Below are 22,671 nucleotides of genomic sequence, written 5' to 3'. Positions count from 1 at the left end.
TCCAGATTACTATTGCATGATTGCAATAATTGTAGTAGTAACTATCAGAATTCCAAATATTTAGATTAAACCACAAAAATTGGGGGAGAGTGTTATCTATCTGCTGCAGATGAAAGTGAGTTGATTTGAAAGGATCCAACTGTGTATTCTCATTTTGTATCATCTCTTTTCTAGCCCACTTTTAACTGGACAGGTTTTAGAGAGAATTGCCACAGAATTTAATCAACTGCAATTTCATGCAGTACAAAGCAAAGGAATGCCCCTTTTGGACAAAGTGAGACCAGTAAGTATTGCATGATAACCAGCTTAACGCTTGTAGGATCAAGCAAAACTGATGTAATTGAAAGACAAATGCCTCTTACTGCAGAGTTTTACTGAATTAGTTTGTGGGGAGAAATGAGTTTCGAGAGATCATTTTTATCATGACTAGAAGTATTGCTTCTTCTGAGGGTTTACACTTTGTTTGCGAACTTCTTCAGGATAAATTATGTAGAATAAGAGTAGGAAATATGACAGACGTTTTTGTCAGCCTGATGTGTCTTGCAGTTTGTCTGCTTGCTGACGCTGAGGTCTAATTCTAGAGATTTATGTTGGTTTTGTTAGTTGCAGTGTACAGACCAGAATATAAATGGAATGTGCCTACAGAGTGGCTGGCTGGGATGTATTCAGCTTTGTCTCTTGGTGAAATCTGTTGCCCAGCTGTGACTGTTTTGGCTGGTAGGCTAATCTCCCTAATATCCTGTTTGTAATAACTGTCTACTGTAAAAAATGAATTGACAGGTTTTTTCTTCTGTCTGTTCATTGGATAGAGGAAATAGATGAAGACTGGTGGTTAAAGGTAGATAGTATGAATAATGTGAATATGGAGACAGGGTAACGCTTTAAGCTGTTTAGCATGGAGCTGACATTCGTGATGGCTTTTGAGCTAGTGAGCTAGTTCATAGTTCCAGTTTTTTGCTACTTATGTCTACTGGCAATGCAAAGATGTTTCGGCTAAAGGCTTCCATGGTACGGTGTTGATTCGTGGGTAGTTTACAAAACTGTTGTGGCCGCTGAGTTATTGAACATGGATAGCAACAGAAGGGTGGGCAACGTGGTAGTAGTTACGGTGGGAGAACCTTTATTACTTTGTCGTGTGGCTTCCTTAATAATGCTTGCCAGGGCTTCTGTCTTGTTGCTAAGGGTCATCAGATTATGGTCAGCAATTAGGTTATGGGCTTTGCATGTTCAGAACAAATTCTGTGGCTAGTTAAAGAATCATTTTAGGATGAATGGGCACAATACAGCATGCAAAAGGCCAGAGAAAAAATTTGACTTGTTAAATTGGTAGTTCGACTGTGATTGAATTAGTGTGTGTTGCTGAACTTGCTTTGAATACAGAGTTGTAAGGGACCGTTTTGGGCCAGGAGTGTATCTGCAGGTAGTGTAGCAATGAGTGGGATCTAGTGGAAGAGATGTTGCAGGAGATGAGGAAAAATGGTTTTAGCAAATGGGAGAATATATGGTGACTGAAGCAGCTGTTTGGCAGAAGCTGGAAGGAATCTAATGGCATGCCACGTGTTGGGTTTTTTTTGCCTTTTTTTTTTTTTTGCCAGTGTCACTCGATGTCTTTGGTTTGCAGTAATTTGATAAATAGTGCTGGGAACACGCTCTCGTTTTCATTTTTTTACAGTGCGGGGTAAACGCCACAGTTGTTATCCCTGGTGATTTACTGTCAAGCTTTTCTGTAACGTCACACATAGTGGTTCAGTTGGACAAGGAACAAGTATGGACCTGTTTCTTCAGGATGAAGGGGAGCTTAGATAAGTTACCACATAACTTAGAACATATAGAGGAAAACAATTGTCTTTTAACCTTATAATAAATACTGTGTTAAATAGTGTCATTAACCCATTAAGCTTGTGTTAATGTTCATTTAATGCTGACAGTTAGCGAAACTTGTGCACCTTTCAGATGAAAATGGAAAGCTGAATTCTGGAAGAGTTTTGTTCAGCAGCGATGGCAAGGTCTTGCTTTTGTTTTTTTGTTACTATATTTTGTTTCTCTTCACAGCGTATAGCTGGAATAACAGCTATGTTGCAGCAGTCTCTGGAAGGGCTGCTCTTGGAAGGCCTTCAGACTTCCAATGTTGACATAATACGTCACTGTCTTCGCACCTATGCAACAATTGACAAAACGCGAGATGCAGAGGCATTAGTTGGTCAAGTGCTTGTAAAACCTTATATAGATGAGGTAAGATTAAAATCAAGAATCCTAAGAAAGTTAACTGATTTGCAAACATGCTTATTTTTCCTGTTAACCTCCAGCTTTGTTTAGCAGCTTCAAAATGCCTTTGTGGAGAGAGCAGGAGAACTCAGCTCCAACACAATGTCATTTTGTTTGTTGTTGCTGTTTAAGAAAAAAGGGTAGAGGAGTTCTCTGTCTGCCTGTCACCAGTTTCAGGTTATATCCAGCTGGGCTGCTTCTTTTCGCCTACATTTTTCTTGGGGTGGGGAATCCAAAAAACAAACCTTACACCCAGCATATGACTGGAGTAAAATTCAATTTTTTTTCTGGACCAGGGTGCATCTGTGGGAATTGGAGCAGATCTGGGGTTTGCATTGCTTCATGGCTGGCTAAGTAGTAGGCAAATGCAGCAAAAATAGTTTATAGTGCAATGACCTTTTCTTCCCATTGTATAAAAAAGTAGTTTCTGCGATTCCTAGCTGTACTAGGAAGTTAGCAGGGTGAAGTGTTTGTTTGGGAAGCAATTGCTGTTGTCTGGTGGGAAAAATGTGTCAAAAGGTCAGTTTCTCAATTAATCAGAAACCAATTTTTACTAGGCCGTCAGTTTGCAGTAGCAAGTTGGACCAATCACAAAGTGCTGATGGAATTTTCTGAAATTAGGGGACTTTCTGCTAATTCTGTTGACTGTGCAACTTTTGCTGCTACCTCTAAAATGGTTCCTCACCTTTTTGTAGCACAGTTTGTTCTTACCACTTCTTCTGGCCTGAACAGTTGGTGACTAGTCTACACTACTTTTTTTTCTTTTTGTTGTGGTTGATGATAATGTAATTCCTCCAAAAAAAAGCTCAGTCAGTAACCTGCCACAATAGTGTAACAATCAGAATAACAATCATTTTTCTTGTATGTCAGCACACCTGCCGTTGCCACTAATAACATTTTTAAGGGCCTACAGTTATATTATGGTAACTCAAGTTTCAAAGCTTCAAGTAAAAGTCTAAAAATGGGTTTTAAGATATTTGATAATCTGCTGTGTTTGAAATGGCTGATAAAAGAGGTTTGTTATGTTTTTAATGAATGTGCTGAAGTGGTGTTGCTGTAGTCCCAAGACTACTTTTGACTCTCTTCGTCAGTGTGTTGGGAGTTATGTCCAGGTCAGGTAACGATTCCGTATGATTTCCAAGGATATTTGCTCCCTACTGAGATCTGAAGAAGCGCCCTTTTACAATACAATTACTAGTGCTAACTGACTGCCCCATTGCAGGAAACTTCGCTGGCTTTCACTAGATTGTCAGAGTGTTTCATAAATGCATTAAATTCACTGTCCTTAAAGAAGAGGTTAAACTGGGCCAGTGCCAGGGCTTCAGCAGTATTCATTTTCCTGCTCCTCTGGGGAGGAAAAACTAAAATACAAGCGCTGCCTTGGCGATTGCAAATATACACTTGCCTGAATTTGTGCATGTTAATAGAAGGCATAGATCTTCCTGTCATGGGTGCCTCTGCAGTGCACGGCACTTCTCAGTGGCTTTGAGTCCTCAGTTATGCTATTGGTGTATCTTTCCTTTGCTGTCAAGATTTTCTTCTGCTGTCATTAATCTTTAAATTGAGATATTTAAGAACATTCTCTTTGCTCAGTAAACTGTGAGAGGCATGTTATGATGTGAGGTACTCTTTTCTGCTTTCAGGGTATTTAGAACAGTTTGTTTTCTACTGGTATTTTACAAAAAAATGAGACTGCTTATAGTATAGAGTTAACATTAACACCCACAAAAGTGATGTGAACATTGTGTCTAAAAGTATTGAATATGTTTCTGTAGGAAATAATACAGTTGCTTTTTGTTACACGGATGTGCCTTGCTGAAAATAAATGCAGAAGCAACCTTAAGGTATTTGCTTCCTTGTTTCATTTAGTGTCAGATTGCCACTGTGTTCCCAACCGAGGCAATTGAAGAGTTAGTGTATTAATTCTGATGAAGGAGTTTTTCTTCTAAATCGAGATGAGGAAAAGAAATTACCTTTTTTCACTCAGTAGTGTCTTCAGCAGCCAAGAGATGGAATTGTTAGCTTTCCCTTCCCTGTGAAAGAATGGAATGTCTGGTAACACCTGAGCTGAATGTCACTGTCAGGAGGATGTTTCTTTTCTGCTGTTGGAAGGGCAACATTTAAAATTATTCTGGTTTTACTTTGTATGCACAGGGATTCACAAACCAAAGTCAGCTCCTGACGTTTGGGTAGGAGAGGGAGTTGAACGGTGTTGACCTCTCCCTTCAAGGACAAAGATCCTTTGGATGCTTGCTGGTGCTGTAGCATCTGCTGCAGTGGGGGACAGGCCGTCTTCCCCGCTTGGTTTTCTCAATATCGATTCTTTCCCCACTTCTGTACCGTTCTGCTTGCTGATGCAGTGAGGAAGAAGCATTCAAAGAAGTGGAAGAATACCAGGGCATACAAGCTATTGTTCTTTGCCTGTGTTGTCCAGCTCCTATCTGCCTTCTCTTTATGGCAGAGATGATCCCTTTTAACTGGATGTGAGGTACCGTCCTGACAAGCTGCTGTGCTAGCTGTGGTAGAGGCTTAGCACTGTCACAGGAGATTCTTGGCTATTGGCAGACCTGCATTTGGGATTGGACCAACAAACTCTAAATTTAGAATAATTTTTTGACTTTATTCTGAGGCTTGATTAGCTTGCCTGTCACCTGTTTAACTTCACAGTCTGCTTCAGGGGACAGTGGTGCGTGCGGTGGGTAGGGAGCCAGACGCAGTGGCTAACATTTAAAAGCAAGGAGCTCATTCGTATTCTTGAGGCCAGTCTTGTCAGTTAGAGTGCTGCATTACAGGAACTCATAATTCAAGCTGGCAAGTTATCCTTGGAAACTGTAATATAAATTGGAAACTGTATATTTGGGGTTATAGTGGTGAGAGTTTTGAGTGAGTAGACTGCAAGTCTTTCATTACGGTAGTTCATGTTCACTTTTCTTACATTTAACGTTGAACTCTTCCTGGCAGGTGATCGTGGAACAGTACGTTCAATCTCATCCTAATGGCCTTCAGGCTATGTACAATAAACTGTTGGAGTTTGTTCCTCATCATTGCCGTCTCTTGCGGGAGGTAACAGGGGGAGCCATTTCAAGGTAAATATCTTGGGGGTTCTTTCGGTTGCACTAAAGTTACAGCAAATATCATAACTTTTGAAATGCTTTGCATAGTTAGCTTCCATGCACAAAGGTCTTATCTGGCCTTTCCTGAAGATTCGGAGACAAGTTTGATTTCTTTCTTGTCTCCGTGTTTTCAAAACAAAACAGTGAACAAACTTTCTTGGTGCTGCGGCCCTGACTTTCAGAGGAGGGAAAGAATCCTGTATTTCAGCAGTGAAATTGAGTACAGTTAATACATTGTGTCAGATCCCTTGTTTTTTTGAATCCGTGAAACATGTTTGTATGCCTCATCCAAGGAGGAGCACATAATAAAGCTATTAAAAAATAAAAGTTCAAAAAGTTCTGGGGTTGTTAGTGTGATTCGGATAAGTGGGGATGATCCCAAGAGGTTTGACTGATTTATTGCATGTAGTGGAACTACAGGTTTAATTGATTTGTGTAGTGCTTCCACTGTCTTCTCCAAAAGTGCTTAATTCCTTACACAATTAAATTGCCTGTTTTAAAGTTTAAATAATTCAGGTCTAGTGAATTGTATCCGTTTATTCATCTGTTTGCAGGCTGGTTAATACGGTAGACTGCTGTAATTAGCAGAACTATGGACGTAGCCCCTAGGGACTGCAGAATTACTTTTCTAATTAGTCATCCATTGCTGAGCTTTTTATGACTCCTAAGTTTTACTAACATTTCAATTCTTTTAATCCCTCAGCAAGTTTTAATCTTTCTTCTCAATAATGGAACGTTTCTACTTTGTACTGTGGTGTACTGAACTGGAATTAAATGCTTGTATCTCTTCTGCTCTCAATTTATAAATTTTCATAGTCAAGGTAGCTTTTAATCTTTTGCTTCAAAGCACAAGATCATGTATAAATACACCTTGGAACAATTATGAAAAAGTTTTGCTTCTTTCCATTACATTAGTCACATTACTCCTACTTGGTACATCTTTGAAGTTTGGAGCTGTTAAAACTTGAAGCACACAAGTAAGAATAGGAGTTCTCAGCTGAAATGTACTCATTTTCCAGAACAAACTTGCAAAATATAACACTAATAAAATTTTAAAACACTTTGAGAGCTATAAAAAATACCTTACAGGTGATGAGACTTTGGGTTCGCCTATGAAACCTGGAAGGAAGAATAATTTAAGGGAGTCAGCATACATACGTAACACAATTTTGTTTTGCCTAGTGCAGCACGTGTCTTTTTAGTTATCCCTACCTCCAAATAGAAGCCTGGTGATAAAATATAACCATGGAATAATTGCATTTTTATTTCAGTGAAAAAGCAGATATTATTCCTGGGTATGATTTCTTGGTGAATTCAGTGTGGCCAGAAATAGTACGCGGTTTAGAAGAGAAACTGCCATCACTGTTTAACCCTGGAAATCCAGATGTGTTTCACGAGGTAATGAATTTTAATTTTTTGCATTTGTGATTCCTTTGACAGACACAAGAATTGAATTAATCATGTTCTCTAGCTTTTTTGCTGCTGCTTTTGTGTAAATTCATGTTGTTGCATGGCTCAGAAGAGGAGGTTATCTCAAATCACTTAATTTAATTTTTATAGTAATTAATTCTCCCCTCTAGTTTGTCAGGAAAGCTTATACAGAAATTACTGGAAGCCAGTCCAAGACTGGGACTTCTGTATAGGAAGGGCTGTCATGTTAAGTACCTTGGTTGTAACTTGGCCTATACTATGGGAAGGTTTAAAAAAAATTGTTTCCTTTGATTGTTTTAGTTTTTACTCTGTCAGTACTGCAGATTATGTTGTGACGAGAAACACAAGTTGACTAAAAGAACCAAAAATACTTGGAGGCAATGTGATAAGTTTTAGAACATAAAAGAAGTATTTTCTCTGGTATTGCAAACAGTTATAAAGCAAGCTTACGTTATAAAATGAATATGAAGTACTTGCCACACTTATATTTTCATCATTGGGAGTGTTTATCTGCCTCGAAAAGATCATCTTTTGCTGATGTTGAAACAGATTTCTTGGTCTAGTATGAAAATTGGCTCTGGCAGTACTTTATTAGTATGTCACAAGCAGAAAATAAAGCTTTCTGCTTTTATTCATGTCCTGTCTGTCTGTGTTTCACCATGACTGCTGAAATGCTTGGATTTTTTTTTTTTTCTCCTGTGCAGCTTGACTTATGAATAGTGTGAAACTTTTCATATTCAAGATGGAGATGGCAGGCAGTGATAAGTTGTCTGAAGGAAGGCATAGTAGGCAGACCAGGACAGATGACTTAAGGAGATGTTGGATTGTTGGTGGAGGTTTATAAAGCAAATAATTCTTCTTGTGTTCATGCAAAACTGCTTTGACTAAATACTTACCTTTTCCTTGGAAATTAAGATCTCTTTCATACAGATACATTGCATAATTGAAGGCAGACAGGCATGACAGTGAATGTTTGCAGGGTTGGCTCTGAATAAGAAACGGATGAAATGGGTGTTGAGGAAAACTGTGGTAGTGCCATGCAAATGACACTCTGGAGTGTTCCCCCTCCGCTCTGAGAATGTCTGTCTGTTTCCCATAAAGCTTCAGTCACTCTTCAGGCTTTCACCTAATACCTCGCGTACTGCAGTTTGTGAGCAGAGCTGTGCTTTTGTCACCTGTGCTGCTTGCTTTACACAAGAATGTATTTTTTTTCTTCAGAAGAGCTGGGCTTGCTGTTTTAAATTTAATATTTCTATAAGGCTATCATCTTATGTTAAGCCAGTATTGGCTAATAGTACCACTGTTTTTGTTTACAAAAACAAAACTACAACAACTTAGCACCCCCCATGACTTTCACATAAATTATGTAGTAAGTCTGAAGTACTTTCCAGACTGCTTTTGACTACTTAAGTGACTCAGTCTAAATCATTAAAATATTTTAGCTACAAATCAATAAGAAGTTGAAATGCCAAGTGTAAAAATGCTGTTATGTCTGTGTAAAGAATTCCTCCATGAAGTAAGGGGGTGGGGGGAGACAACTTTAAAATTGTTTCTGCACTGCTGATAATCCAAGTAATGCAACACAGATTTTACAGTCATCTTCTAGCTCTGTTTTCTAGGTTGACAGAAATGCAAAAAAGTCTTCAGGTTTGTTTGGATGTGCATATATGTATAGTTTTAATGCTGAAAAGTTGGAATACGCAGTATTATCTGTTAGGAGGTTTTTAGATGTAGATGGGGGGGAACAGAAAAATAGGTTTTTTTAAATCCTGTAAAAATCAGACGTGTTAAGCACATATGTTAAAATAACTATTCACTTGTGCAAAGTTCATTTTTTTTCAGGTGGTTGTGCCCTTATGTCTGAGTCAGATTTGTAGATTTACAGGTATTTGAAAAGGATACTTGTTTTATCCCTAAACATTAATTTGAAACTGTGAAGTTTAGATTCCTGTGTTTGAAAATTGCTCCATTTTGTTTCCCACTTTAACTTCTCTTAACGAACTTTGTGTGGTGAACAATCCAATCCTGGAAGCTGAAATGGGAGCCCGTCTTGCAGTTAGTTCCCTCTCTTGGATATAATGTTTTTGATAACTAGATAAATGTCTCTTGAGTCGTCTTCTGTTTTGAAAGTGATAGGTCTTTGCAGCGTGTTTGGTTTATATCTCTGACTAATACTTTAGGTAGCAGAGCATTAGTGGCTTGTTTGCCTTTTTACAGTACTGGGTTTATTATCTAAGAAAGGAGGCCTGGAAGAGCACCAATCTGTCATTCATTCCGGGTTTAACTCTCATAGCTTTTACTGTTCCCCGGTGTTATAGATACAGCCACGCTGGGAGAAGAGTAGTTACTGAAAGCTTTTGTGTGCAATTTTGAGAATGCCATCCTGAGACACTGAAACTGCCATGCCACAAGAAAAATACGCTGCAATTACACTTCTAACAGCAAGTGATGAACTACTGAGGTACACAGCACGAAGGCATGCCCATGTCAGTGCGCGTCCTGTGGTCGCAGGAGAGTTTCTGAGAGCGGAACCTCTAAGCAGCAGCAGCTCAGGGGCTTCTCCCAAGAATGTTTTACTGCTTCGTAAGAGGCAAAGTCACATCACGCCCGTAGGGCTCTGGTTTGTGGCAAAAGCCTTGCTGCTACAGCCCTGCTGCTGCTCTTACTGCAGTGAAATCGGAAGCACCGAGAGATTGTCAGCCTTATTTTGTTAATTCAGCAGCAGCTTAATGAGCGTGTATGATATCTTTTGTGGAGGTTTTTTGTTTTATTAATAGAAGAAACTTGCACATGAGGCAAACCATTTTTCATTGCAGAGAGGCATTTTAACTGTTAGCCGTATTTTGACCTTACGCTGATTTACATAACCTTTGCGTTCTGTTAGCATGGTCTGTTTTGTGTGAAATAACAAGTTTATGTATTTATGTTATTTCGTTTAGTTTCAGGTTATTAACAAGTTACTGTTGAGAGTAAGCCCACAGTACATTTTAGGATTAATGTAATTTCTCTTTGCTTGCAACTGGCTTAATACTATTGGTAAACATCTTATTAGAAGTATACACTGGATAATGTTAGTTTAGCTGAAATTGCTTAAAGTTCTTCTGCAAATACCAAATATTTGCAAAACACATCTGTTGGGAAACAGTTATAGAAATTCCTATTAGACAGGTCCTATATAATGGAAAAATATGCTTTCATTCTCATGTGTGTTTGGTTATGTGTACTTCTGGGTTTTGTTCCTGATTATTTCTCTTTTTGTATCCCTTGATCTTCTGGGACTGACTCTGTTCTTCGTACTGTGCAGCACTGTTGTTCCACCCCAGTGATTTCAGCTCAGAAATACTGATGCATCTCTCTGATCGGTTCTGTTTGTTCAGGGTACTTTAACAATTTTATTCTTTTTAGAAGTGTCCTGCACTGGCTTTTCTTATCGTAGAGTAACACCTACTAGTTAATTTGGTTTGGTTTTACTGCAATCCAGAATTTTAGCCTTGTAACATTGGGTGATGGGGACAGTGTCAGTCCATTCTGAACCTCGAGCTTAACTGCAGGGTGATCACCTGCTGAATGGGTGGTGGCCTTCCTTGTTTGCTGAGACCTTGTGCGTGCTCAGAATGCTCGTTCTTTTTCTGCAGAAGTACACTACTAGTATGGATTTTGTACGGAAATTTGAACGACAGTGTGGCTCCCAGGCCAGTGTGAAACGGTTAAGATCTCATCCCTCATACCACAGCTTTAACAACAAGTGGAATTTGCCTGTATATTTTCAAATAAGGTTAGTATGCAATTTTTTTTTTCACTCTTTCAAAGGCAGAGTTCAGTCACAGCAAGGTGATCGGGCTTAGGGTCAGATCTCCTCATCGTTCGAAGTGTCACTCGTCAACAAATCATAGTAGAAGTCAAACTAAGAATTTAATTACTGAGTCAAGTAGCTGTTTTCTGCATCTTTCAACGATTTAACGAAATTAGACAGCTACGTTTCAATATGTACGGTGTTTTTATTACACTGAATTTGACATGCTGCTCAGAAGACTTTCAGGAACAGATCTAGATACGTCTTGAAATCTTGTTTCAAATTCTTTTTCTCCAGTGTCCGTGGAACTAGGCTGTATGTTGAAGGGTGCTGCTTCTGCAAATACAGAGGAATACTTACTAGGAGGGAAGAAATCTTTCTTCCTAGAAATACAGAATTAAAGGACTTGGCACCTTGCAGCTTTTCCAGATCTAGCCATGTTTCTGACATCCTTTTTGCCTCACAGGATGTGCTCTGTAAAGTGCTAGGTCTTGTAGCATTGCCTTCCCAAAGATTGCCCTACTATTCCGTCTTCCTGAGGAGCCAAGTAAGAAGTTTTAGCTTAATTTTCCAGCAGGTCCAATGTACCTGTAGTATTACCTTTTACAGATCTTGCAGCTGGAAGAGAGCAGAGAGACTCAAGAAAGCCCTGTTTTCATTCTAGTAATGCTAGAATTTTAATGAAGGGAACCAAATAGAGTGTAAAGCCATGTTTTTATGAAGTGTGGCCTACACATTTGATTTTAGGGCTGACAGTTGATAATGTGTGAGCTCTCTTCGTTCAAAACCTTCTGAGGGTCTCAAAAAAAAGGGGTGGGGAGGGTAGAATTTAAAAAAGAAAGAGGGGAGAGAAGTTATTTTTAACCTGGATCCCTTCAGTGGCCTCTTACTGACAGAGTCATGCAGTAACAGTATAACCATAGCCACGTTTGTACAGTTTTTTTAATCCAGGATAAATCCACATTGCTGCTGAAGAATTCCATCCAGGAATCTTAGGAGTGCTGTAGCTAGTATAGTGACAGGAGCATGGGGCTGAGAGCAGCATGTTAGCGTTTTGGTGGTTCACTGTTTTGTAAAATGATAACCCCGGCCTCTGCTATCCCGGTTTGGTGTTTTTACTTGCACAACTGTTCCTGCAGCTGTGTAGTGAACCGATAAGAGGATCTGTTACCCTGGGCAAAAAAGGCTGACTCTCAACTCTTATTAGTTTCTCCAAACCACTTAGCTGCACAAATATTCCCGCTGGCCCAAGGGAAAAGGCAGGAGTACTCACTGCAGTAGCCGTGCTGAGTGCACAGACTAAAGTGTCCATGGAAGTGTAGCCATTATAAACCTTTTAACAGATATGTATCGTTAATAGGAGTGTGAGTCTGCCCTTTTGTTTGAGAGTGCAGCTTTTCAAATAGGTGACCACTTGATCAAACTTTGATACTCTTGCTCATAAAGTTGAAATGGAGCTTCAGCATGTTCTTGCTGTTCAAAAATGTTCTTTCTGATTAGGTATTTTGAGCTTTGGCTGATGAAAAAAGCTTCTGGAAAAAATAATTTTCCTTTAATCCAAGATTACTGTAAATCTAAATAGTGCGCCATTTTGATAAATGGTTGGATAACAGCAGCTCGTTCATCTTTCACCATATTATTCCTATATATTGGAATAATCTGATACTTTGGGAAGCGCCTATGAATTCTTCAGTGCACAACTGTGAAAATAATGTGACATATTCATTATATCAGGGAGGCTTTTTCTTTGATGTATGTTAATATCCTTAGGTCATACAGGATTTTTATTGGAGTGTTACCGCACACTACAGCATTTATAGTGAAGATTGCCAGGGTTTTTTCTTTTTTCAATTGTAGAAATTGCCCAGAACAATCAGCGCTCACTAAAGCCTTTACAAACGATCCTTTGAGGAGCGACTGGATGTACGTGCATTCCTTCTGTAGCAGTGCTGGCACAGACAGCCCCAGTGACTCTTTCCCTTGCCACTGGAACTGTAGTGAACCCCACATCGGGAAAGTTTTTTTCCCATATAAGAAACATTCAGCAACAATTATGCCATTGTTAAATCTGTTTCCATTCTCTAATCCTTTTCATCGTAAGACTTGACGGCACTGCTCTGTTGGTGGAAGTGGTGCCTAGGTAGGAGTAAAGGCCATTTCACAAGTATTTCTAAAATGTGTTTAGTTGCTAAACATGCATCTAGTCCATTAGGAGTTTGAACTAGAACAGCTGGGTGGGCCCCTGTTCTGATCTGGAAATCACAGTTAACGAGGCTTTAAGAGGAGCCCTCCAGGTTCGTAGTTAGTAAGTTTGATAGAAAGACTTGCAGAGTTATTATGATGCACATTGAAGCAGGAAAGGGGAAACCGGTGACAATAGAACTTTCTGTAGGGGAACTTTAAATAATAGCTTTGTTTCAGCATTTAGAAGGAAAATATGGTTAAAGAACTATTTTCTGCAGTTCTTGCTTGACAGTTTTTAAATGAGAGAAATACTATGTTGTTTATTCGATATGCTTTAAATATTGAAAAGTATTGAAGGTTTTAATACTAACTTTGCTGTTACACCAAAAAAATTTGGGGGAGCGAGATTTTTTTCACTTTTTTGAGAAGGGGGTCAAGGCATCCTGTGAGGAACTATTGATTTTTATCAGGTACAGAATTGTTTGCAGAACCTTATGCCACTGTTCGTTAACAAACACGTTAGGCTGAAGCCTCCAGTGTCACATGACATATCTGAAGGTCAGCTAAAGCACGTATGAAACAAGTGTTCACCTTAAAAACAGTAACAAAGCAAAAAACTTCACTCCTCAAAAAAGCTGAGGCTTGACACTGCGAGCTATCATTTTGATAATGTTTGCAACCATAACTTTAATAATTTCCTGAAGTACAAGCTTCATATCTGCCTGTAAAATGTCAAAGGTTCTCTTTCAAGTATTTGAATGTTGGTCTGGTTTATATCCCAGTTTACGTTGGGCAAAAATAACCCCATGTTTAAAATCTCTGTGTGTGTGTTGATAGCACATTGAAATAGTATTGAAATAAACAATGAAAAAATGTGTAGGCATCAGTGTAAGCAGTTGTTGAATTGTAATAGTCAAACTTTTCTGTCTCTCAGATTCAGAGAAATAGCAGGGGCCTTGGAAGAAGCACTTTCAGATACACTAGAGGAAGCACCAGGTAAACTTCTATTGCAAAAATTAATTTCTCAGTTGTGAAGGAATTGGTGGTACAAGTAGCAGTGGTTACTGTCTGTGCATTGAGTATTTAGTAATACGCATCCCGCGGGTTCACGTGAGCTTTCTGTGCCATGATGGACTGATTAAACAGAATACGTATAGAGAAGGCAGTACAAGACGTCTCTTCAGTGATCACTTTACTGACTAAAACCACCCCTTTTGGCAGCAGTCATTAACATATTTGTGGAACTATCCCCTTAAGGCAAGAAGGAACTAAACTGGCATTTAGCATCCTCCAAGTGACAAGCAAAAGGCTGTGCTGTGTTACTGGGACGTGTTTTGCTTAATTGTAGGGCTATGTGAAGGCGAAAACGGCTATCATCTGTTGGCAGCATTTAGGCTTGCTGTGGTTTACAGCGTTGCTGTCTGCTCCGAGGACACACATTGGTTTGTCAGCAGGTGAGGAGGTCTGCACAGGAAGGATTAGAGTGGAAGGGAAAACCTGATATATTCATTAGAAGTATATTGTAATCAGAAAAACTTGCTTCAGTGAACAGAGTAAATACTTCTGAAGAAGGCAGCTAAGAGCAACATAAATATGTGTGTCTGTGTGTGTATATAGATAGACACATGTGCTCTCTGACGAGAGCAAGGAGAAAAAGATCCTAATGGAGATGAACTGCATAAATCCTGCTACTTCAAGGTGTCTGCCTGGAACTCACGCATTCCTTAGCTCTCAAATTATATGCTACAAAATGTTAGTGCATTAACTGCTTTGAAATATTTTGTTTAAATGTGAATATTCCTACTGTATTTTAAATAAATATGTCTAGCAGGTGCCCTGGATATAACTGTGACAGGACCAGTAGTTTAGTGCTAAGGGAGTGTTACTGTTATGTTAGGCAAGCGTGTCTAATATAACTTCTTCATAATTATAGACAGCCAAAAATTATCCTGGAAGTGTTGTCTCCTGAAGTGCATTATTTGGCCAAGCTGTTCCTGCCTTTGTTGCAGGCACATTCTCATTTGTTGCTTTTATGTGCACAGCTGCAGGAAAACTTAGTGGAATTTGAAATCTAAAGCCACGAGGAGCTAATATTTTAAGAGTTTGTTTCAGACAGTGCTTAATAAATCCTCTGTGCTATCTTTGTGATTGTGTCTCTTTGGAAGACTACTGGCTTTTTGCTCAATTTTTTTAAATCTCAGGTAGTGCAGTTACACTGGTGTTACATCTTTTTAAAAATGTGCCGAGGAACTTGACCTTTGTCTGATTGTTTCTAGCTGGCAGCTCCTACTGTCTTTTGGCCACTCACATGGTCTGGATGAGTCTTCTGAAGTGCTGGTCAGATCAAATGTTTTTACCGTTGTTAGCACACCGTCTGTGGAAACTTAGTCTGCAGATTTTGGCGCGGTACTCTGTGTTCATTGGTGAGGTAAGAGAACAGCACGCTTATGATTTTGGAGGTTGGGTATGTCCATCAGTAAGAGACCTTCTGAAACAAACTATGTGACCTCTTCTTAAGCACTTTTTTTCCCCGAACTCAACGTTCTTGACCAAGAATGCTTTCAAGCAGCTCATGAGTTTGTTTTATAGAAAGTGTCACTGCAAAATATGTCATCAGCCACAAATACGGTGCTCCTGTGGCGTTACTGTTTGATGATTACCAAGGCTGTATTTCCATGTATGCATGAGGCTGCCTCTGCCACTGAAAGGAGTAGGCACCATCTTTTGGGTTTGTTCTGTTTGTGTAAGTGTTTTCTCATTGATACAGTGAAAAAGGTTTTGAAACAGAGCCAGGTGAAAACTCACTCTGGAAAAAAAGAAGGGGGTGAGTTAATCCCCATTGGTTGCTCAGTATTGAGACTGTAAAACTTTTGAAAGTCTCCTGAGCAACTGATTCAACATCAACGATTCCCTGCTTCTGAGCAGGAGAGATTGTTCTTTGCTCTTCTACTCCCTGCTCCCAGCCATACAAGTTTTCCCGTTTCTTGTGTCATAGAAAGAGAGCATGGTGGAATAATTGGGGTTTAAAGGGACTCCTGGAGGTCTTCTGGTCCAGATTCCTGTACAGAACAAGGCCAGCTTAAATAAGGTGGTGCAGAGCCTTTTCAAGTTGAATTTGGAGTATATCCGAAGATGGCAATTTCACGCCTCTCTGGGAACCCTGGTCCACTTTTTCCTCATATTTGATCAGATTTTCCATTGCTACAGTCCATGACCATTGCCTCTTACTCTGTCACTGTACCTCAAGGAAGAGTCTGATTCCATCTGCTATATACGTGCCCATTAGGTAGTTGAAGGCAGCAGTTAAGATCTCCCTTTATCCTTCTCTTAAGACTAAATGACTCGGTTCTCTCAGCTAAACTGGTTCATTGAAAGTCCTGACAAGTACCAGAGTTGAGAGAGTTGTGGGGTGAAGCACGTGCCTGGCAGCAGAGGACTTGAGGAGGTGGGAGAAAGGAGTTTTTGACAGCCGTGAGTGGTTATGACTTTTGTATTCCAGCGTATGAAAATAAACTGTGTTTCTGCAAAGCAGATAATGATCAGATTTTTGGCCTTGCACATTGCTTCCATGCAGTAGTTTGTTCAAACACCACACGGGTGAAAATTGCTGTAGGACTGGACTGCCTTCTGCTATAGTGACAAGTTTGCTCCAGATCATCCAACTCCTTAGTGCAGCTAAAACTATTTTAAAAATATCTTTTTTAATGTAATTTAGAAATGCTAGTATCCCTTGCAAGTGTGGCATTCTAATGCTGAAAACTTACAAATCCTTTATATACTGTTTCTTTTTGTCCAACTTTAACTGCCTTCGCTATTTTTAGGGTTCGCATCTCAATTTGATGTTACAGGTTTCTGTAAGGCCCGTTTCCTGTGAGAATACGAAGGAAAGCAAAAAATCTGTGCCAGTTGGTAGAAAAGAATCTTCTGTAAGCCTCAACCCTGGTGAGGACCAAGGGAATGGGTCTTCTCCAGAAAGTCAGCCGTTGCCTTCTGTATCTAGTACTCAGCTGATATATGTTGCTGCAGATCTGGACAAACTCCAGGATCAGGTTTGTGCTTGTGTCTTCACTTAGAAAAGAGTCTTCCGTGATTTACTTGCCAGTGTTGTCTGGCATCTTGTTAAGGACATGAAATTGTTTAAAATCATGTACTATAAAGCTGTTTTTAAATCTTAAATGCTAAAACTGGAGTAGTCCAGTATAGAAAATACCACCTGAAATAAATGCTCTACTCTATGCTTATTTGGAGTGGCAGATTACAGAGAGACCACTTCAAGTATTGAAGCTCTTTCTATCAGGAGCTGCTGGACTTAACCTCTAAAATAACAAGTTTCTGCTCATTTTTGGTGCAAAACGTCACTGTCCCCAGAGTCTTTTCTTTGCTAGCAAAATCTCTGTTGCAGGTGGGAGTGTGGTGCAATATTCAGCTTTAAAATTGCATTCTCTTCTAAATGTTTACTGATTTTAGTCTTTGAGGGTGAAAAAAGGTTTTATCATCATGATTATGCTTTGCTAATGATCGAGAATCTTGAGAGGTACAGTATTTTCTTTCAGTAGAGATGACTTCTGTCCATTTTTGGTCAAGAAGGCTGAAATTTCTGTGGTTTGTGAAGTTGTAAGTTGCATCTGGGTTGAAAACATTTTGTTAATTCTATATTATTTCCTCTGAGGACAGTAGTAAGGTAGGGGATTTAGTGCATAGGCCTTAATTCCTGTGAATATTGTATTCTTCTAGTATTGATTTCCCATAAATGCAGTAAAAAAAATAGAAAAGATTGAAGGTGTCTTTTGATGCACTGGAAGCTTACAGAATATAAGAAAAATAATGAAGATATGTTTATAACATGAATGTATCTCTTGGTTTTTTTTGTTCAGATTCCTGATATCTTGGAAATGATTAAACCAAAACTTGAAATTATTGGCTTCAAGAATGTGTCTTGTATTGCAGGTAAAGCTGAGAGGCTGAATTCAGTTGCTTTCCCCTTCTTCCATATCCCCTCTGCCAACAAACAAAATCAGCTTTTACACAGTTTCATTACAAAAATTCAATTTACAATAAAAATTTGAAAATACTGATGTGTTTATTACTTATGAAGCTGCTATAGTTTTAAATTGTTAGATAGAAATGATCTTGAGTAGACACATTAAGTCTGGAAAACATTTGATTAAAACTGAGGAACTGAGTGAGTATGAAGTGCTTTGGGATGTGTTTTCTTTTTTTCTTTTTCCTTTCTTTTTGAATTAACTTGTCCAGTAATTAGGATGCTTTTCCAGCAGGTGGGGGACCTTAAGCTAGGAGATTCATAAAAAGTCTTTAAACACATACTTGTAAAGGAAATGGGGAAGAAGTAAAGAGGGGCTTTCCATTGTCCAATTGAAACTAAAATATTGTTCTAAAAAGATTTTTCTACTTTTGGCCTGATGCATCGTGTAAGGAGAAGAGTTCCCAGAGTTGCATAGTTAAATACCTTAACTTCAGAGGACATAAGCAATTAAGCATTTTAGCCTCTTTTTCTGGTGTTTTCTTTGTTTGTTTTTTTTTTTTTTTTTTTTTTAATCTGATCCTTCTGTGTGTGAAACGTGGAGTCTGATTTTAGTTTAGTAGTTAAAGCCAGGCATGTAGTAGCTGGGTGAGTGAACTAGTCCCTGTCTTCAAGTATAGCTGGAAGTTCTGCACTGTGAATTCCACTTAAATCTCTAAATTGTGCTTATTGGTGGATGTCCACGTCCATAAGAGGGCTTGTGCACGTCCCTCACTCAGCAGATGGTCTGTTGTCAGTCACAGCTTTGAGTTGAGCATGTTCCAGTCACTCCATAGGGAATTTAGGTACCATGAGAGAGAATTTCACAACCACAGTTTCTGTGGCAGGTCGGAGCCTTTTGATTGAAGCCCCTTGCTACATTGGTAATACTGAAAAAAAAGTGAACCTGGAGAATGTTACTTTACCCCTTTTTTCTTTCCTTCCCTTCGTCTGTTTTTCTGGCTGAGGAATGGGTGACATTACTGGAGTTGTCTTCTAGATGGCTGGTGTTAGTAAGCATCCTGTATTTGACACCAACATCCATCTAAGATAGTGAGATTGGGATGATGGGGGGGGTTCACCTAGTTCATATTGTGATTGGACAGGGTAGCTCAGTTTAAACTTTAGCATTTTTTTTTTCAATAGGAGCCTTGGAAGACTCAAAGACTTCTTTATCAGCCTGCGTGCCTACCTTGAACAACAGGATTATCCAGGATCTCAGTGAGTCCTCCTTCGCTTACCTAAAGAGTGCACTGGAAGTTCCAAGATTATACAGGAGAACAAATAAGGTCAGTGCTGGTTGCAAATGGAAAAATTAAATCTCAGAAAGGCCTGTGCTAAGAATGTTGACCAGGCAGTACATTTATGAGTTCTTCAGGCCTGTCTATATATGCTTGACAGTCAAGTGCCCTATTAAATACCTTGAATTAATTTAGTGATTTATTGTTTACCTCACTGAAAAGGGAAAAAAAAAATCGTATTTTCAAAAATTTGAGGTAGAGTAACAATGATGTGGGCACAGGTCTGAGATAGAAGGAAGGGCAAGGAGTAGAACTGTTGATGTGCGAGAGAAAAAGGGTTAATGAGAATAAATGTGTTTCCCTCATGTCATAGCACATGCCATGAGATGCAGTGCTTCTGTGTGGCAGGCTTCGTTTGGGGGGATGACACTTGTACCTGCTGTGTCAAGAAACTTCCTCTCAGCGGGCTAGCTGCTTGGATTTGGTTAAAGAAATACCTTGCATGGAAGGAACCAGATGAGAATGGCTAGAAAGAGTAATTTGTTGAGAAACTAATAAAAAGTAGCGGTGAAATACGATACCAAAAATGATTGTCTGATCTTAGCTTGTTTTACTACTGTGATTTGCCTTTGCCAGTCTGCACACTCTTGTTGGTAGAAAGCTTGGTATCATTTAGGCAATAGAAAACAAACTGAGTAACGGGGACCACAGACTACTACATCCTTGCCTAATTTGAACACAGAGGGCAGGCTGAAATGGGCAAGACCCGTTGCTGGGAGAGGGTTGCCTTGACTCGCCAAAATCAAAACCACTTTCCTGGCTATCACAAAGAAACTGCACCACCACCAACAGTGCTGTACTTTTTCAGTGGCTAAATGGAAAAATCTACTTCTTTCAAGGATATTAAATTTTCATTGGGTGGTAAACATTGAGGGTAAGCTGGAAGAGAAATTGTTCTTAAGGGAGTAGTTTATTACTTCAGTTTACTATTAGGGTTTCTCATTATCTTAGTTTTAAGGACCTACTTAATCAGGAATTGTATTTAAAAAGGAGAAACAACCTCAAAGCCAATAAATCCATCTATGTAGCGAATGGTTTATTCTGTCTTTAACACAGAATATTTTTACTTAAGGAAAGAGTAGGACAAAGTATTGTAAGTCCAAAGCAGGTGAAAAACCCAACAGCCCTACACTGCTTAGCTCAGCTATCTGAAACCAAACTCTGCATAGTGATTCAGTGGACTGCCATCATCTCTCAGTTGTCCAAGGGATGTTTTAAGCAGGTGATGGCCTAACTGTGCCAAAACAGAGACCTAGGACCTGTCTAGTTTCAGTTCAGTCAGGTTGCTAGCTGGAGGTCTGTACTCACGAGTGTGACTGGATTGCTTTCTTGGCTATCAGTCTAACTGCCTTTTTGTGGTGCGAAGCCTGAACTGATGAACAGGGGCGAGACTTGGGTAGAGAAGGTGCGTTACTACAGTCATGTTAAGTTCTGGCAACTTGATTTTTACTATGTTCTAATACTTTGATTTTTCAGCAGAATTCAGAATTTGGTATGAGGATAGTCTTTGCAGGAATTGGATGTGCAAAGGCTCTCTTGCTTGGCCAAGTTCTAAGATTTGGGACTCTTAAGAGGTTAATGAGGTACTTTGGGTATCAGGGATTTTGTGTGCCCTGGATATGTTCTGTTGCTTTGCAGTGGATGAGGTTCATCCAAGCTGTGTGTGGATGGTCCCTGCAGAGACGAATCATCCTGCAACCAAAACTAGCCGAGAAGAAGATAGTGAGGGGATATTAGTTATCCCAAAAGCATTCTTCTGGAAGACACACCAATGGAGCAGGATGGTATAAGAACAGAAGGAATAATGTCTTCAGTTTAGTGCAGTATAGTATGAAATAGTAGGTATTCTAACAAAGATTTGGTAGGCTGCCTGCTCAGCTTTCTCTGAAATCAGCATGAGCAGAAAGTACATTCAGGATCATGCCCCGATAACAGGAGTGGCGTTTCTCAAAAAGCTTTGGTCATTTTGAACCTTGTTCTGTGTTATACATCATGTTGTATAGCACTACTGAATGATTTTGTGATGATGTCTTTCCTATGTATGATGACCTCTTCATTGATGTCATGAATTGCGTGTATATATGTGCATTGACACATGTGTGCATAGCATTTTATGTGTGTGCTACAATTCGGTGTTGATGCTTTCAGTAAGTAAGTAAATTACTGGTTCTTTTTCCCAACCTCGTTTCTCTGTCATCTACCAGGAGGTGCCAACTAAAGCTTCACCTTATGTCGACAGTGCTCTTAAGCCCTTCTACCGACTGCAGAACGAATACAAAGATATATTGAAGCAGCCGATGATTCATCAGTGGTTGGAAGGTGCCCTCTCTGAAAGCACACAAAAGTAAGAGAACCATACAGAACATTCTGTGCATTAATTAAAAATGCCTTGGTCTGTGTTGAGTTCAGACAGCTTGTACAGGTCAAAAATGTTGTGATGAGGAGGAGGCTTCAACACTGAATGTCAATCTTCATATTGACCTGCAGAACTAATGATGAAATACTGATTAATTGATAATGATGGAAACATAGGTAGTTTCCTCGCAAGGAAAACCATTCTTCCCAGCATTGTTCAGTATTGTTCTCAGGGCTGGTGATGTGTACTGATGTGTGTGAAGTAGGCTTTTCTGTAAAGGTGTAATTTTTTTTTCTTTCTTTCTCATTAATCTTCCTTAATTTAGGTATTATGAAACTGTATCTGATGTGCTAAGTTCTGTTAAGAAAATGGAAGAGAGCCTAAAAAGGTTGAAGCAGGCTAGAAGAACTGCAACTTCAAACCCTGTCGGTACAAATGGGGGCATGAGTGATGATAACAAAATCCGACTGCAGCTGGCCCTAGATGTTGAGTATTTTGGAGAACAAGTAAGTTATGAGAAACAAGTTTGTTTGCTATTATTACTGATTTTGGAAGGGAGTGAGATAGAGGGGGAAAGGGAAGCTTGACTTATTTTTTTGGTCTGAAAAGCTTTGTTGGTATGGTTTTGTTTTTTGGGTTTTTTTGCTTTGCTTTTTCGCATCTGTATAATGGAGGTGACTTGAGACCTTGGTGACTGTAGATACCCCTTGAGCAATGCGTGCTGTCGTGTCCTTTCAAATACAAATACAAAAACAAAACTTGTATTTCTTACTATGCAAAATTCAGGTACTGCTTCATGCTTAGAAGCACGAAGCAAAAACACTGTGTGGACTGATCAGAGGGCAGGGGTCTTCCTTAGCTCTGATGGAAACATCTTTATGGCTCTGCTTTTGTTTGCCTTCTCTCTGGATATTTCCAGCTTCGACTTACTGAGTAGCCAAGGCTCTGTTCCCAAGAGCTGTGAAGATGTTAGCCTTATTTCTTGTGCTGCGTAACTGTAGGTTCCTTTCAGTGCCAAATGTGAAACCTTAAATAGCAAAACAAATAAAAGAATAAAATATTCCAGGAAATGTGTGCAGCAGCTACATCAGATTGTATAAGCATACTGTTTTGTATTCATTTATTTCTGACAATTATGTATAGAAATAAACAAACTTCCAAGTGCAGGTCCATGTCATTAGTTGCCAAGCAGTTGTCATCTGTCATGC

At 39.3% G+C, this 22,671-nt stretch overlaps 1 protein-coding gene across 2 annotated transcripts in view; it reads left to right on the top strand.

Moving 5' to 3' along the window:
• Positions 1 to 22,671, top strand: part of COG2 (component of oligomeric golgi complex 2) — a 29,361-nt gene that overhangs the window by 4,912 nt on the left and 1,778 nt on the right. The window contains exons 6-17 of one of the 2 annotated variants that reach the window (XM_075412070.1): positions 175 to 283; positions 2,053 to 2,232; positions 5,227 to 5,351; positions 6,650 to 6,776; positions 10,445 to 10,584; positions 13,721 to 13,782; positions 15,063 to 15,214; positions 16,635 to 16,835; positions 17,661 to 17,733; positions 18,935 to 19,095; positions 21,312 to 21,451; positions 21,789 to 21,969. In XM_075412070.1, the coding sequence (XP_075268185.1) occupies positions 175 to 283; positions 2,053 to 2,232; positions 5,227 to 5,351; positions 6,650 to 6,776; positions 10,445 to 10,584; positions 13,721 to 13,782; positions 15,063 to 15,214; positions 16,635 to 16,835; positions 17,661 to 17,733; positions 18,935 to 19,095; positions 21,312 to 21,451; positions 21,789 to 21,969 (1,651 nt within the window). The remainder of the gene's footprint in view (positions 1 to 174; positions 284 to 2,052; positions 2,233 to 5,226; positions 5,352 to 6,649; positions 6,777 to 10,444; positions 10,585 to 13,720; positions 13,783 to 15,062; positions 15,215 to 16,634; positions 16,836 to 17,660; positions 17,734 to 18,934; positions 19,096 to 21,311; positions 21,452 to 21,788; positions 21,970 to 22,671) is intronic. The other variant, XM_075412071.1, reaches the window with a different exon arrangement.

This window comes from Opisthocomus hoazin, chromosome 2, assembly GCF_030867145.1.
Source record: "Opisthocomus hoazin isolate bOpiHoa1 chromosome 2, bOpiHoa1.hap1, whole genome shotgun sequence".
NCBI lineage: Eukaryota > Metazoa > Chordata > Aves > Opisthocomiformes > Opisthocomidae > Opisthocomus > Opisthocomus hoazin.
Note: the sequence above shows the minus strand (reverse complement) of the source record. Positions and strands in the feature narration are given on the sequence as shown.